At 34.7% G+C, this 14,907-nt stretch overlaps 1 protein-coding gene across 1 annotated transcript; it reads left to right on the top strand.

Annotated features, from left to right (window-relative positions):
• The first annotated feature begins 831 nt into the window (after positions 1-831).
• On the top strand, positions 832-13,665 carry EMB2458 (FtsH extracellular protease family). The gene is given in 20 exon segments (XM_016319544.3): positions 832-1,888; positions 2,393-2,864; positions 2,999-3,199; positions 3,289-3,582; positions 3,674-3,946; positions 4,495-4,584; positions 4,707-4,838; positions 5,223-5,396; positions 5,855-5,976; positions 6,091-6,292; positions 8,729-8,857; positions 9,476-9,658; positions 9,858-9,977; positions 10,878-11,063; positions 11,232-11,306; positions 12,062-12,121; positions 12,197-12,304; positions 13,048-13,128; positions 13,474-13,507; positions 13,510-13,665. Coding segments are annotated over 20 exon segments (3,861 nt in total). The 5' UTR covers positions 832-989; the 3' UTR covers positions 13,536-13,665.
• Positions 13,666-14,907: the final 1,242 nt, after the last annotated feature.

Below are 14,907 nucleotides of genomic sequence, written 5' to 3'. Positions count from 1 at the left end.
CCTAACGTTTAAATCGTCCTATTTGTATCCTTAACGTTTATAAAAGAGATTCAATGTTATCCTACTATCAATTATACTAACAAATCAGATTATATTTTTCAATTATTCTCACTTGGATGTATTCATTTTCAATTAGGTCTCACTTGGATGAGTTCGATTTTAATATTATACCCACTATTTGTGTTTAGATTCAATTATGTCCCTAGAAAACTGAATTATGTAAATGTTGTAGGAATTAGTTTCAACATTTGATAAGCTAATTTTTGGAGTAGATCATCGATTCTATCCCAGACATTTGTATTCTAACTTCAAGAAGAGATTTTTAAAACTCAAACTAAAGCGTTCATGATGTGTAATTGATGGCAGGATGACATTGAATCACTTTTACAAACGTTAAGGACATAAATAGGACGATTTAAACGTTATGGACACAAATAAGATTTATCCCAAACGTTGGAGAAAAAAATGATACTTTACTCTTTTGTCAAAAATTAAATTTTTTGGGTACAAAAATTATTATTATTATTATTTTTCCATCAAATTATATTGTCCTCTCCGTTAAAAAGGATAGAGTCCCGATTGACACTCACGAATAAGAAAGTCTAGAGAACCACTAAATTTTGTGTTTTGTGGCCAACATTTAACTATCAAACAAAAAATAAATAATTTTTTACTATTAGATATAATCTCACACTATTAAAAAGTAAAAACACTATGAATAACCAATTGATAATTAGAAAGCACAAAAATTGCTGCCCTAGCATTCCTCCTCACGAATTAATTATTTTTGTTTTTTGTATTAAGGAAGAACTAAGAAGTGGGCGAACAAAAGTCGCACTTTCCGCTCTTGCAAGAGCGAAGGTAGAGGATGACATAGCACCTCTTCCTACTCCCGCACTCCACAGTCCACACTCTACCACTACACTTCTGAGTTCAATGCCTATGTCTTTCTCTCCCTCCCTCCTTCCTCTCCTTTGACTAAAAATCCAATGGACTCTATACTCCACCCTCACCCACTCCATTCCCATTCCCTCCGTTCACCATTCCCATTCCAATTCCCAATCCGAAACCAAAAACTCACTCCCAATTTAAACCTACTCCGGAACAACAACAACCCTATCTCTATCACGCGCGCTTCCACAACCACACCCAAACACCAAAACCGAAACGACGTCGGAGTAGCCTCACCTCCCAAATGCCTCTTCAAGGAAGCGCTCTTTTGTTTCACCCTCGGAGTTACGGCCCTCGGCGCCTTCTCCTCTCCTCCTACGGCAACTGCAATTGCCGTCCCTGCCGTTGTGAAAGATGTCTTTTCCTGGAAGAAGAAAAACGCCGGGAAAGAGAAGGCGAAGAGTGGTCATGAGTACGCTGATTGCACCGAGAAGCTTCTAGAAACGGTTTCGGTTCTTCTGAGGACTGTGGAAGGTGTTAGGAACGGGAACGGGGGAATGGAGGAGGTGGAGGCGGCGATGAAGGCGGTGAATGAGAAGAAGGAGGAGGTGCGTGGGGAGATCAATGACAGGCTGTACCCGCAGTTGAGAGTTCTGAGAAGGCAGAAGGGTGCGTTGGGGAAGCGCGCCGGGCAGATAATCGATGAGATTTTGGCTGCGAAAGGCGAGTATGAAAAATTGAGGAGGAAGGAGAAGAAGAAGGGGTTGGAGGAGGAAGAGAAGTTGACGGTGGAGACGATAGAGAAGAAGGTTGCGGAGTTGGAGGATGAGTACAATGGGATATGGGAGAAAGTTGGGGATTTTGAAGACGCGATTTCAAGGAAGGAGACGGTGGCTTTGAGTTATGGAGTCAGGGAGATTAACTTCATTCAGTGGGAGTGTGAGCAGATGGTGGAGAGGTTTAAGCGAGAAATGAGGCACAAGGAGAAGACCAAAAGGTTTTACTTGAATGCATTTTTTTTAATAACCTGATTGATTGCATTTTGATTAGTTGCATTAATGTATTATTATGTTATGTCTTAGTTAAATTTGGATGTGGTTTTTTTAATCTAGTTTTGTTGGTGGCGCGTCAATGCGGCAGTTTGGGTGAAATTTCAATAAGAGATTTCATTCCTCATACTCTTCAATATTTTCGGATGTAAAACTCGCACTTTTTAATTTTTTATCATTCTTTTGTCTCTGAGTTGCCTGATAGATAGGGAGGAAGTTGAAGTTGCCTTTACTTTTGCTTGAATATGTTTTTGAATTAGCCATTCTTGTAAGCTAAAGCTGCAATCAAAGCCATATAACACATGTGTTATTTTAATCTATTTGACGGTGTCAAATTTTCTCAGTCTTGAGTGCAAAGGGTTTCTTTGTTGCGCAATATTCTATAATGCAAGTTAGTTATGGTATTAAGCCTTTGGAATCATATGTCTTCATGCATAAATTTGTGGTTTCAGTTCGTCTGCAAGTCCAGTTACCAGTCTCTCAAAATTGGACATTCAAAAAGACTTGGAAACTGCACAGAGAAAACATTTAGAACAAATCATTCTTCCTAGTATTTTGGATGTTGAAGATCTTGGGCCATTCTTTCATCAAGATTCCATTGATTTTGCTCAAAGTTTGAAAAGACGTCTTCAAGAATCAAGGGATATGCAAAGAAATTTAGAGGCTCAGATAAGAAAACATATGAAGAAGTTTGGCAAGGAAAATCGCTATATTGTTTCCTCACCAGAAGAAGACGTGGTTAAGGGTTTTCCTGATGTTCAGTTAAAGTGGATGTTTGGAAATAAGGAGGTTGTGGTTCCTAAAGCTGTTAGCCTTCATTTGTACCATGGTTGGAAGAAGTGGCGCGCAGAAGCTAAAGCGGATTTAAAACGCAATTTAATGGAAGATGCTGAGTTTGGCAGAAAATATGTGGCTGAAAGACAGGTTCCATTTCGCTTTTAGATGTATTTTTAGTGCTGAATCAACTTTAACCATACATATTTTGAGCATAAAGTTGGGTCAGGCTTTTTGGTCATTAGCTGCTGCTATGTTCATTTCTCATTACTTGCCCATTGTAGGAAAGGATTCTTTTGGACCGTGATCGAGTAATGTCAAGGGCATGGTACAATGAAGAGAAAAATAGATGGGAAATGCATCCCATGGCTGTTCCTTATGCTGTCTCCAGAAAGCTAATAGAGCATGCTCGGATTAGGCATGATTGGGGTGCCATGTATGTTGCATTAAAGGGGGAGGAGAAAGAATTTTATGTTGACATAAAGGTTGTAGCCTTATCAATTGTATTTCTTCTTAAGAGACCTATTTTGTTTTGTTACTCATATGATGGTTAGTGAATACCTTCTTATTTCAGGAATTTGAAATGCTTTTTGAAGATTTTGGGGGTTTCGATGTGCTGTATATGAAAATGCTTGCTTCTGGTGTTCCAACAGCTGTTCATCTGATGTGGATTCCTTTCTCAGAGCTGGACTTCCGTCAGCAGTTCCTCCTGATATTTAGGGTGTCTCGCTGGGTTTTTAATGGGCTGTGGAATTCTGAAGTTGTTGTGAAAGCAAGAAATCGGATCTTTACAGAACTTAAGGATATAACTGATGACTTAATGATGGTGATAGGGTTTCCTATTGTGGAGTTTTTAGTCCCTTATCCGGTATCGTTGATCTGAGAACTTCCCATTTGCTAATTAAGTGGTCAGTTTTGAATAACAAGTTTTTGAAACCTCTGTTGTCACTGTATTACAGGTGAGGATGAGATTAGGAATGGCTTGGCCAGAGGAAATATATCAGACAGTTGACGCCACGTGGTACTTGAAATGGCAATCAGAGGCAGAATTCAATTATAAATCCAGATTAACGGATGAACTCACTGGATGGTACTTTTGGTTTTTTGTTAGAGCTGCTGTATTCGGATTTGTTATGTTTCATGTGTTCAAATTTTTGGGGAGAAAAGTCCCACGTCTGTTTGGCTATGGTCCTTTGCGAAGAGATCCCAATATGCGGAAGTTGCGCCGAGTGGTATTGCTTCTTTCTTGCATCTGACACACTATCTTCTAAATTTCTGATTGTTTCCATGTTTTGGGGGATTCCTGCAATCCTGCTTAACATTAGCTTGTGTATTACTTGTTTCAATTTTGATGTTGCATAGTGACATTTTATTATGTTACCCTAGCTTGAGGGTAAATTGATGGCTTACAAATCAAGATGAAAGCAATATGAAGTATTGCAGAAGTCACAATCACATAGGAGACTATTCCAATTTAGTTTTACTGAACTGTTAAGAAAAATTTGTGTTGATTCAAATATGTTGTATTTGATTTAAACCAAGCTTCAAACTTTCCATATTAAATATACTGAGTTGGTTAGTTTCATTGATAAGAATGTAGGTCTTATATTCTTTAATTATTTATTAAGCAATAACCCATGTTATTGCCCTCCTGGACATAGATTACAACCACTAATGCCATGCCTTCAGCTTCCTTGATTTAGTATCTGTTAATGAGCATAGTTTCTTGACTAGTAGATTGGGAGCTTATTATTACTCATTATAATAAAATCTTTTGCAGAAGTATTATGTTAACCAAAAATTAAGAAGAATCAAGCAGAAGAGAAAGGATGGTGTTGACCCCATAAAGACAGCTTTTGAACAGATGAAGGTAACCAAGCAACCCCCTGCAGCGCGCAAGGGGTGCCTCCCTCCTTTAAATCTGTTTTGGCAGTATTTAGTATATACTATTCTCGCAGAGGAAAAGTTGTAAGCTTTATGGCTGTTTTGCAGAGGGTGAAGAAACCACCAATACCATTGAAGAATTTTGCAAGTATTGAGTCTATGAAAGAGGAAATCAATGAAGTTGTGGCATTTTTGCAAAATCCAAGGGCATTTCAAGAAATGGGTGCACGGGCACCTCGGGTATGATATAGCATGAAGATTTTTCAACATTAAAAGGCATCTTCTGTTTTTTTTTTTTTTTCTTTTTTTTTGTGGCTATCACTAAATTGTGAATTTGTGATATAATCTTTTTCTTATCATGTTTAGATTCTTCCTTGTAGTTTAATGCATAAAGAATTCATTATATATTTGCCCCCTGATAAAAAATATATATTAGAAGATAGGAAAAATTATAAAAAGTGGATAAGGCATCCTCCAAAGAGATCAAAATTAACAACTTTGTTTTGATGAAACTACAGGTATCCTCTTATCAGAGGCATCCTTATCTGTTTCACATGCACAATATGATTTGAAAATGCCTTTATCAACTAAGATCAGCTCCTGAGAACTGTTCTCTATATGCAGGGAGTTCTTATTGTAGGCGAGAGGGGTACGGGAAAGACATCTCTAGCACTGGCTATCGCTGCCGAGGCAAGAGTGCCAGTTGTTGAAATTAAGGCCCAACAATTGGAAGCTGGCTTGTGGGTTGGACAAAGTGCATCTAATGTTCGTGAATTGTTTCAGACAGCAAGAGATTTGGTTATCCTCTTAAACCACCTTAATGTTTATTCTCTTTTTCCTTAACTTACACTGTTTTAGAACCTTTGTTTCAGACAGCAAGAGATTTGATTATCCTCTTAAACCACCTTAATGTTTATTCTCTTTTTCCTTAACTTACACTGTTTAGAACCTTTGATCTTTGATCAGAATAAAATATTTAGTTCAGAAGAGAAGAGTTGGTAAAAATGTCCAATAATATAAGCTTTGTATGGTCATGTTTCATTTAAATTGGCCACTGATGTATCCTTGGTTTGACTAGTGGTCAAACCATTTGAATTGTGTGCCAGTCCTCAATTTTTTATTCCCTGGTGGTGTTTTTAGACATTGATCTTTCATCTATGCATCCTCTGTAGTACTGTGGTAGTCTGAATCTGTTACTCTATCCATTCTAGGTTATCTATCTCCTGTTTTACTGATTAGCTTGCAGCTACATGTAGGCTCCTGTAATAATATTTGTGGAGGATTTTGACCTTTTCGCTGGTGTACGTGGCACATTTATTCATACCAAAAATCAAGATCATGAATCTTTCATTAATCAACTGCTTGTGGAACTTGATGGGTAATTTATATCTTTGGGTTCTTTTTTGGCTTATTGACAATGAATATATGCTCATATATCAGATGGATCGAGCTATGCAGTTTATCTTATTCTGTTCGCTGTTACAATTTGCAGCTTTGAGAAACAAGATGGGGTTGTTTTGATGGCTACTACAAGAAATCTCAAACAAATTGATGAAGCCTTGCAGAGGCCAGGTCGCATGGATAGAATATTTCATCTTCAAAGACCAACTCAAGCAGAGAGAGAAAAAATATTATACTTGGCAGCAGAGGAAACCATGGATGATCAGCTTATTGATTATGTAGACTGGAAAAAGGTAAATCCAAACATCACTTTCCCCTTGGAAAATTCAGTTACAGAAAACAGGAAAAGTACAAGTAAGAGGATTATAAGATATCTTACCCAGTGCCTGGTTTCTGTTTATGTTGGAAATGGTAATGGTACTTAAACTACCACGAATAAGAACGAAACAGAAGTCATAGATAAAAAAAAATCCTATATCTTGAAATCCTTGAAACTGCTCCATAGTAGAGGGATAAAGTTAGTTTCCACCAAGTAACCCAGAGGATTTTTGATAAGATAGAACTCACCAAACAATGCAAAAAAAATAAGTGACCTTTCTGACGGTGAATTATACATAACATTTTTGGAGAGTGTGGGGGGGGCCAGGAATCTGCAGTTCGTTTGTATAAATCTTCTATCTATCTATCTATTCTTAATATATAAAGTAGATACATAACCCATATTACTTTTAAGACATCTTTCTTCTCCTACCAATGCCATGTCAGCAACATCGCTTACTTGGCAAAATTTTAGAATCAACCACTCAATTTTTGCCAAATCATTAGCAAAAAAAAAAAAAAAAAACAAAATATGCAAAAAACAATACAATAATTACCAACGACAATAATTAGAAATTAATAGCGTCTAACTAAATTTGTAACTTACAAAGACATTAAATCCATATTTCTATATTTATTATATCTTACCGTTGTAAACAATACAAAAAAATTATAATTCTAATAATTAATTTATTAATTTCTATAAATAACTCATTCAATGTAATAAACATCCATATTACAAATGTCATAATAATATTATTAATTATAATAAATTTTACGTTACAAATATTCAAATTCCATATTATTTGAACTACTTATATAAGTCTCTTATTACTATTCTTTCAAATAACATCAAATTTAGCACAAAAAAATTACTTCCGAACTACACACCATCTCAAACTTACTCAAATGAAGATAATTACGTTGAATGTGAAAAGTGTAAGAAGAAAGCATATGAAAAAGGAGATAACTACATTTGTGACACATGTAATCAAACACCACACTATCCAACAATAAGGAAACTCTATATATTTTTCATAATCCCATCTATCAAATTATTAGTTACTAACTCGATACTTATTTTAGGTTCGAAATTCAATTAAAGGTTTCAGATCAAAGTGGTACAACAACTTTTGTACTATTTGATGGTGAAGCAAAAAAATTGTTGGGTACAACTGTTTCAAATCTAATGGCACTCCAGAAAAGTAATGACATTGAAACACCACCCCAATTGAAAAATTTGTGCAACCTCACTTATATTTGAAGTTAAGGTAAATGATTTTAATCTTAAAGAAAGTTCTAAACAATACATTCTTACCAAGATATTTGTTCCAACAACAAAAAACACTGAACCTCCACTCATTACAACAAATAAAACAGGTAATACAAAAAAATCACTTATTTTAGTTATTTTAGACATCGTTTTTATTTCTAATTTAAATTATTCATTGATTATAGGAACTAACTTCGCCAACACTAATATCATTAGATGAAGATCACATACCATCAAGAGATTAAGGAGAAAGAAAATTATATAAATTCAAGACACATTCGGAAGAACATAGTTGCAAAGATGGAACAAACAACACAATAAAAAGTACATGTAACTCAACAATTCATAAAGAACATGTCTTCACAAGAACCTACACAGAAAGAAGAAAGTAACAACTCTAACAACAATCAATAAAAAAAAAGGAGGACGAGCGCCACATAAGAAGACTAAGTTTATCAACTAAAACAAATGTAAAAATCAAACCACCAAATAAAAATGTCATTTTGTACATACAACTCTAATATCCAAATTTTTTGTACTACAAATTATTTTAAATAAAATACCTTTTAAATTTAACTTTAGTTTACACATTTAATTTAATTCTACAAAATATAACAATTTTTAATATTTATTATATACTATCATTAATTTACCGCCCTGCGCATTGGGTCTCATTCTAGTTAATAGTTATTGCTATTAAGGACATTTGTCCAAACAAATTTCTTGACCTTAAGATAAGGGAGAGGGAGACTTAAGAAGACTCTAAATGAGGTGCTTAAGAGAAACCTAAGCATAAATCTTACTTCGAACATGATACATGACAGATCGTAGGGCATTGATTAATCCATCTAGCTCATCCCACCCAATGGGAAAAAAGGCTTTGTTGTTGTTGTTGTTGTTGTGTGTGTATTTCAAAAAGTGTTGTTAAAATTAAAATATAATTTTTTTATTATTTAACAATGCTTTCTAAAAAGTGTTGCTAAAAAAAGTGTTACCAAAATGTAAAAAAAAGTATGATTTTAATTTTTATAACACTTGCATATCAACTGTAGCCACCATAAGTATAGGCATACTAGAATCCACCATATATATATATATATCATCCCTACATTTACACTTAAAAGCTCTTTGATTTCAGGTTGCTGAGAAGACAGCTCTTTTACGACCTATTGAATTAAAACTCGTACCTGTTGCTTTAGAAGGAAGTGCCTTCCGAAGCAAAGTTGTTGACACAGATGAATTGATGAGCTACTGTGGTTTATTTGCAGTAAGAGTTTGCTGATTCTGTACTTATTTTCAACAATATTAGGAACTCTTTTATATTTAGATTTATGTGTGGGGCTTAAAGCAGGATATGATTCTAGCCCCTTTTGTGATCAATTGCAGAGACTTCCCCAGGCAAGTCAACTAGTACTTTATTTAACTAGTATGAACTTTGCTTTACTTCTATATTGTTTAAGGTTAGAATAACATAATAATTTAGATTTGTGCTTAGTGACATGCATTGGATTAGAAAAAGAAAAGAACTTAGAGAGGAAACGGAAGACATTTCTCCTCAAATGCTTTCTGCAGTTAAAGAAATGAATTTGAAGCATGTTTATAATAGTATTAACATGTTAGTATTTCTGTTATTCTTTTCAAGAATTCAACTTTACTATCTCTCTCTCTGTTTTCTTTTTTTTTTTTTTTTAAATTATGCGGATTTTTAATGAAAAGCAGATTGAACAGTACTTCGTACTGCCTAATTTTATTTATTTATATATTTATTTGCCTTGTTAACTTGATACTCATATGGATCTGTTTCTTTTTACAACCATATTTTCTAAATTTTGGTTTGATTTACTTTGTCTAGTAAGAATGAAGTATATTTATTTCCTTTGGTTAGACTTGCAGTTCCGCAGTCCCCTTGTTTCTGCGGAAGACTAAAATTGCCAAGATGTTAAGCAAAGCATGGGTGAATCATCTTGGACTGACATTGACAAAGGAGGATCTGCAGAGTGTTGTTGATTTGATGGAACCATATGGTCAGATAAGCAATGGGATAGAGCTTTTGAGTCCCCCACTTGATGTAAGAAACAATGATTTTTCCATAATGCTTGTTATGTATTCAACATAAAGCTCCTCCTTATGTATAATCACTGAGTTTTGTCATCCATTTTCAAATTTGAGTATAGTAGCAGCCTAAGTTTTCTAATCTTTTGAAGTTAAAATTTAATATCATTATGATGCTAGAGAAAAATAACTAAATGATTTTCATTATTGTTCAGTGGACAAGGGAAAGCAAATTTCCACATGCTGTTTGGGCAGCTGGCCGTGGTCTTATTGCTCTTTTATTACCAAATTTTGATGAGGTTGATAATTTATGGCTTGAACCACTATCCTGGCAGGTTAGACATATTCGTCCATGCTCTGCTTTATATTGCCTGGAAATATTCTCATTTACTTAATACATCTCTGGCGGTAGAAATGTTGCTTCTCTTTCAAGTAGTTCATAGGAGTTTAGGTTGCATTTCGAGACTATATAGGGACACAAATTTAGAGACACTGGAGGGGAGAAACCTATTTGGAAAAGGAGACATGTATAGAAACAGGCAAAATATTTTTGTCCCGAGACAAGTTTTCTCTGTATTTTTTCTCTGTCTTTATCATCTCAACATTTTTGTATTTTGTTCTGGGACCGGTTACCAAACAACACGATCAAGAACAAAGTCATTGTACCAAATACAAGAAAATTAACTGAATGGAGGATATCTTATATTCTTTCGCATTCATTTCTTCTCTTCTAGTAACTTTTTCTTCTATTAAGGAGGCTATTTATTGAATGCAATGCAAGAAAGCTAATATTTACTTTGTACTATTAGCCATATCTACTGCTGTTATAGCAGGCCTTGTTGGTAATCAACTTTTGCTTCTATGTGTTACTGTTTCCCTAACTTGGTGAAGAAGATATGGATGAATAACTTTTCTTCAAAAGCATTGCATATATGTGTTAATAAAGTATATAATACAGTATCTCTGCTATTTTCTGTTGCCTGTCTAGCCTGTCATTTGTTTCTAGAAGTGACTAATCTTTTTCAAGTCCTAAGTCTTTAGTTTGCTGTATGACAATGTAATAAAGACTGAAACCCTGATTTTTAACTAAGTGGCTCTATATGGGGATTATAGCTAAGTGCTAACCTGTGTTCTCCAAATTCTGCATGGTAATTGTGTTCTCCAATGGTGGAAATTATAATTTGTTGATCATAGTCACTTGAATAATGATAGATACTTAATCGTGTTTTGTACAGGGAATCGGATGTACAAAAATCACAAAAGCAAGAAATGAAGGCTCCATTAATGGAAATTCAGAATCAAGATCATATCTTGAAAAGAAACTTGTCTTTTGTTTTGGATCACATGTTGCATCTCAAATGCTACTTCCTTTCGGGGAAGAAAACTTTCTGTCTTCGTCTGAGATACAACAGGCGCAAGAGGTTGGCCATATCTGTGGTTGATACATCTGCATGTCTTTCATGTTATAATGTCTTTGAAATTGAACATACTGCTTATCATTTTTTTCATTAGCACAGAAAATTCGACCCTTTTTACGGTTTTTTTTTTCTTTTATTTATTTATTTATTTTTGAAAATTTTTTACAACAGATTGCTACAAGAATGGTCATTCAGTATGGTTGGGCCCCAGATGACAGTGCTGCAATTTATTACCATAGCAATGCGGTATGCACCTTCCTTACATGCATTTTGGCTGTTGTGGTGAATGATCTTTTTCCCTTCTTACATTCGTGGGGTTCAAAATATCTGGTAGGGAGTTGCAGGCATATTCAATATGTTAAGAAGTGGATTTTTTTTCTAAATTAATTTGCTGAATTGCTTTTTATAAATAAAGGAGGAAAAACATAAACTCTGAGAAGAACCAGAGGATATAGAATCTATCAATCTAACATAATAGTAATGCAGTTTAGCTCATAAATGGTTAATTCTTCAATATAAGGCTATGTTTCATGTGCACTTTGTTAATTCTCTGTTTAACTATTTCAATTATGGATGTTTCATGTGTGACTTGATCATGAACTTTCCCATTGATGCAACATATGAATAAAGGGTTATTTTGATGGAGGAAGAGTTTCATATTTTACTCTAATGTTGATTGATTCCCTCAAACTCAAATGTATAACCATTAATCTTTGAACCACTGCTTTTCCAGTTCCACGATGAATTGTAGTCTGGGTTTCCAATGCTGGTGTCCTACATGCTTCTATCACTTTCAAGTTTCATCTTTCCCTTTCTTTTATTTTTTATTTTTGTAAGCAAAGAAGATTGTAGTGTAGTGCTTTCTGATAAACAAAACTATATATTTATATGATGAAGGGAATTATGTCAACTACATAAGAAAGGCAAACATCTATTATGATTATTATTTTCTTTAAATGCTATTATTTTATATGTTTTCTTGTGACATTTTGGTGACGTAGTCTACTGCACTAAGCATGGGGGATGATCATGAGTATGTGATGGCGGCTAAAGTTGAAAAGGTAGCTGTTTCTTAGTAAAATTTTAACTTCTTGTATGAAAAAGCTTCTTACTTGATCTACTTATGATGTTTCTAGATGTTTGATTTGGCATATCTCAAAGCAAGTCAAATGCTACAGAAAAATCGGCAGGTGCTAGAAAAGATTGTAGAGGAGTTACTTGAGTTTGAAATTTTGACTGCAAAGGTAACTGATAATGTGTCTGGGATGTTATATTTAGTATTGTGTACTTGCTTTTAGGCTATCTTGAAACCTTTGCGCGCATGTTTTTCTGTTGATATCCAAGGAGCATGAGTATGCATCTTCCTAATTCTGTTGAAGGTCCCCATTTATCATATCCATTGACAAAGGATATACTGACTGAATCATTACCCCAAATTTTTGTTCATTTCAACCACTTAATATGGTTATGTCTTAGGGAAAGCTGCCAACCCAGAAGCTTAACCTCTTGATCTAGCATTGCTTTTGCAAGATCTTATCCTCTCTGAATCTATGATTTGGTAATTTTAGTTTGATTGCATGTTTGTTAATTCCAATTTGTTCATATTTTTGGGGGAATATTAACCAACCTCGCTATTATTTACAATTTTAAGAGGTATTATTGTTTGTTACATCTATGATGCTATTTATATATTTCTTCAATTGTTTTAGTATATAGACTCAGCTGGATCCACTTTCGTGGTTATTCACTTATTCTCTAAATTTTGCGGGTCTCCTTTTAGCTGGTATTGTTTATATATTTATTGTACTGGGAATGGATAAATCAGTAGTATATATTAGATTCTCAAATTAAATTGAAGTGCCTGTTCAGTATCGCTGATTATCTGATTAAAAGCATATGAGGCACCTGTTTGGCCACATTTATGGCTCATACTTGATCTCTGAAAGTTATTATTCCCTTGTTCATAACACAAGTTGCTCTCTAACAGGATTTGGAAAGAATTACCAAGGATAATGGTGGAATCAAAGAGAAAGAACCTTTTTCTCTTTGTGAACTTCAAGCTAGTGAGGTATATGATTATTGTGAAAACTTTGGATCTTCCTATAAGTCTAGCAATTTCAATAGAGTCCCTCGGCATTTTATATCTTTGCCTTGTCACTTACTCTACATGAAACCGATTAATTTTCCCAAGCCTTTTGTGTTTATTAGTTACTTTTGGTTTCTTATGTGTTACCATAGATAGTATGGCATATCAATGTTGAGTTTGCAAAACCACATTGACATCTATCATACAAATATCTTTTAATTTGTCTCTGCAAGATGTTGTATCATGTATAATTTATGTTAAAACAACAATACAATTGTATAATACATCTATTATAGATGAACTAACTGTTTCTGTTATTGTTTTCAGCCAACATCCCGCGGATTCCTTGAAAGTGGAAACGCATTGGAAGTGCTCTCCTAACGTCCTAGATAAAAAAGGGGATACTATCGGTATTGTACAGTCTTAAGTGAGGCCCTTGTTCATTTTTGTTATTTTGTTTGGTTAGGATCGTGATTAACTTTCAAATTGACATGGTAAATTATTGTCATGCGTTTGTTCTAGGGATGTCAACGGGCGGGGCATGCCTCCTTACTCCCCGTGCCCGAACCCTGATTTGCTCCCCGTAGCATCCCATGCTCCATCTCCCTAATTGATAAAATTTTATGGAAATTCTAATGAAAATTTTCTTAAAAAATATAGAAGTCATAAAACATTGGAACAATATACAAATACATCTTGTCCAAGATTACAAATTAATTATAATTCTCCATCATCTTGTGTTTCTTCTTGTCCTCCCTCTCGTTCTTGAAAATTTGCTTCAATTGGTGACGAGGGTAACTTTGTGTTGGTTATGATCGGTCATTAATTTCCATAAAAGTAGAGTTGCAATTATCAATCATGTACAAAACACAATTTTGTAAGAGCAAGAACAAAAAATTGTTATACAAAAGCTATTTAGATCCTCATATTTAGACATACAGAAAAAATTCAGCTAACGTAAGATTTAGTTCAAGTTTAGACAAAAAAAAATTAGCAAACACAAGATTCAATTCAAGCAGACAAACAACACAAAGTATCTATGCTGATTGGAGTGCCTTAAAGAGTAAAAGTTATGTTCAACATTATCTTTTTCCATCGTTAAAAGGAAAAGGGCTAAACAAAAACATAATGTTAGGAATAGCAATAATCCATTGATTACCACCATTCTTATTCTTAATCCTTAAATTTAGGGCAAGCACAAGCACAAGCACAAAAAAGTGCAATAGAAAAATCACAAGGATGTTAAATGTGAAATAGAGCAGAATAAACTAAACACAACATTCACCAACTATGGCAGAGAATCAAATAGGAACATAAACGGATAAATAGGATTTGAACCTGAAGTGAAGTGGAAGAGGAGGAGGGACAACCAGCAGCGATGACGAATGCGAGCAAAGGGGACAATGTAGGAAATGCAAGCGGCTATGACTAGAGAAGTGGTGATGGAGCAGTGAGGGGTGGTGGGGCGATGATGTGACGACGCAATGAGGGGTCACAGACTAACAGTATGGTTGCATAGACACGAACAAACTGAATGACGCGGCGGAGTAGAGAGAGTGACGCTGTAACACGGTGAAGGGTGATGGCGCATAGTGATGAAGGATTGAAGGTGATGACTGCTGACTGCAGAGAGGTTGGGGAGAAGTCTTAAAGGGGATGCCACAACTGTATATATATGGTATGTGAAATGACTAAAAAATTATAATAGAAATTAATTAAGGACAGTTAAGTAAGTTCACAAATTTTGAGGATTAGCGGAGA

The sequence above is a fragment of the Arachis ipaensis genome, chromosome B9, assembly GCF_059453495.1.
Source record: "Arachis ipaensis isolate K30076 ecotype BB chromosome B9, ASM5945349v1, whole genome shotgun sequence".
NCBI classification, from domain to species: domain Eukaryota; kingdom Viridiplantae; phylum Streptophyta; class Magnoliopsida; order Fabales; family Fabaceae; genus Arachis; species Arachis ipaensis.
The sequence above is the reverse complement of the archived record's forward strand: the minus strand, read 5'-3'. Positions and strand labels throughout refer to the sequence as shown.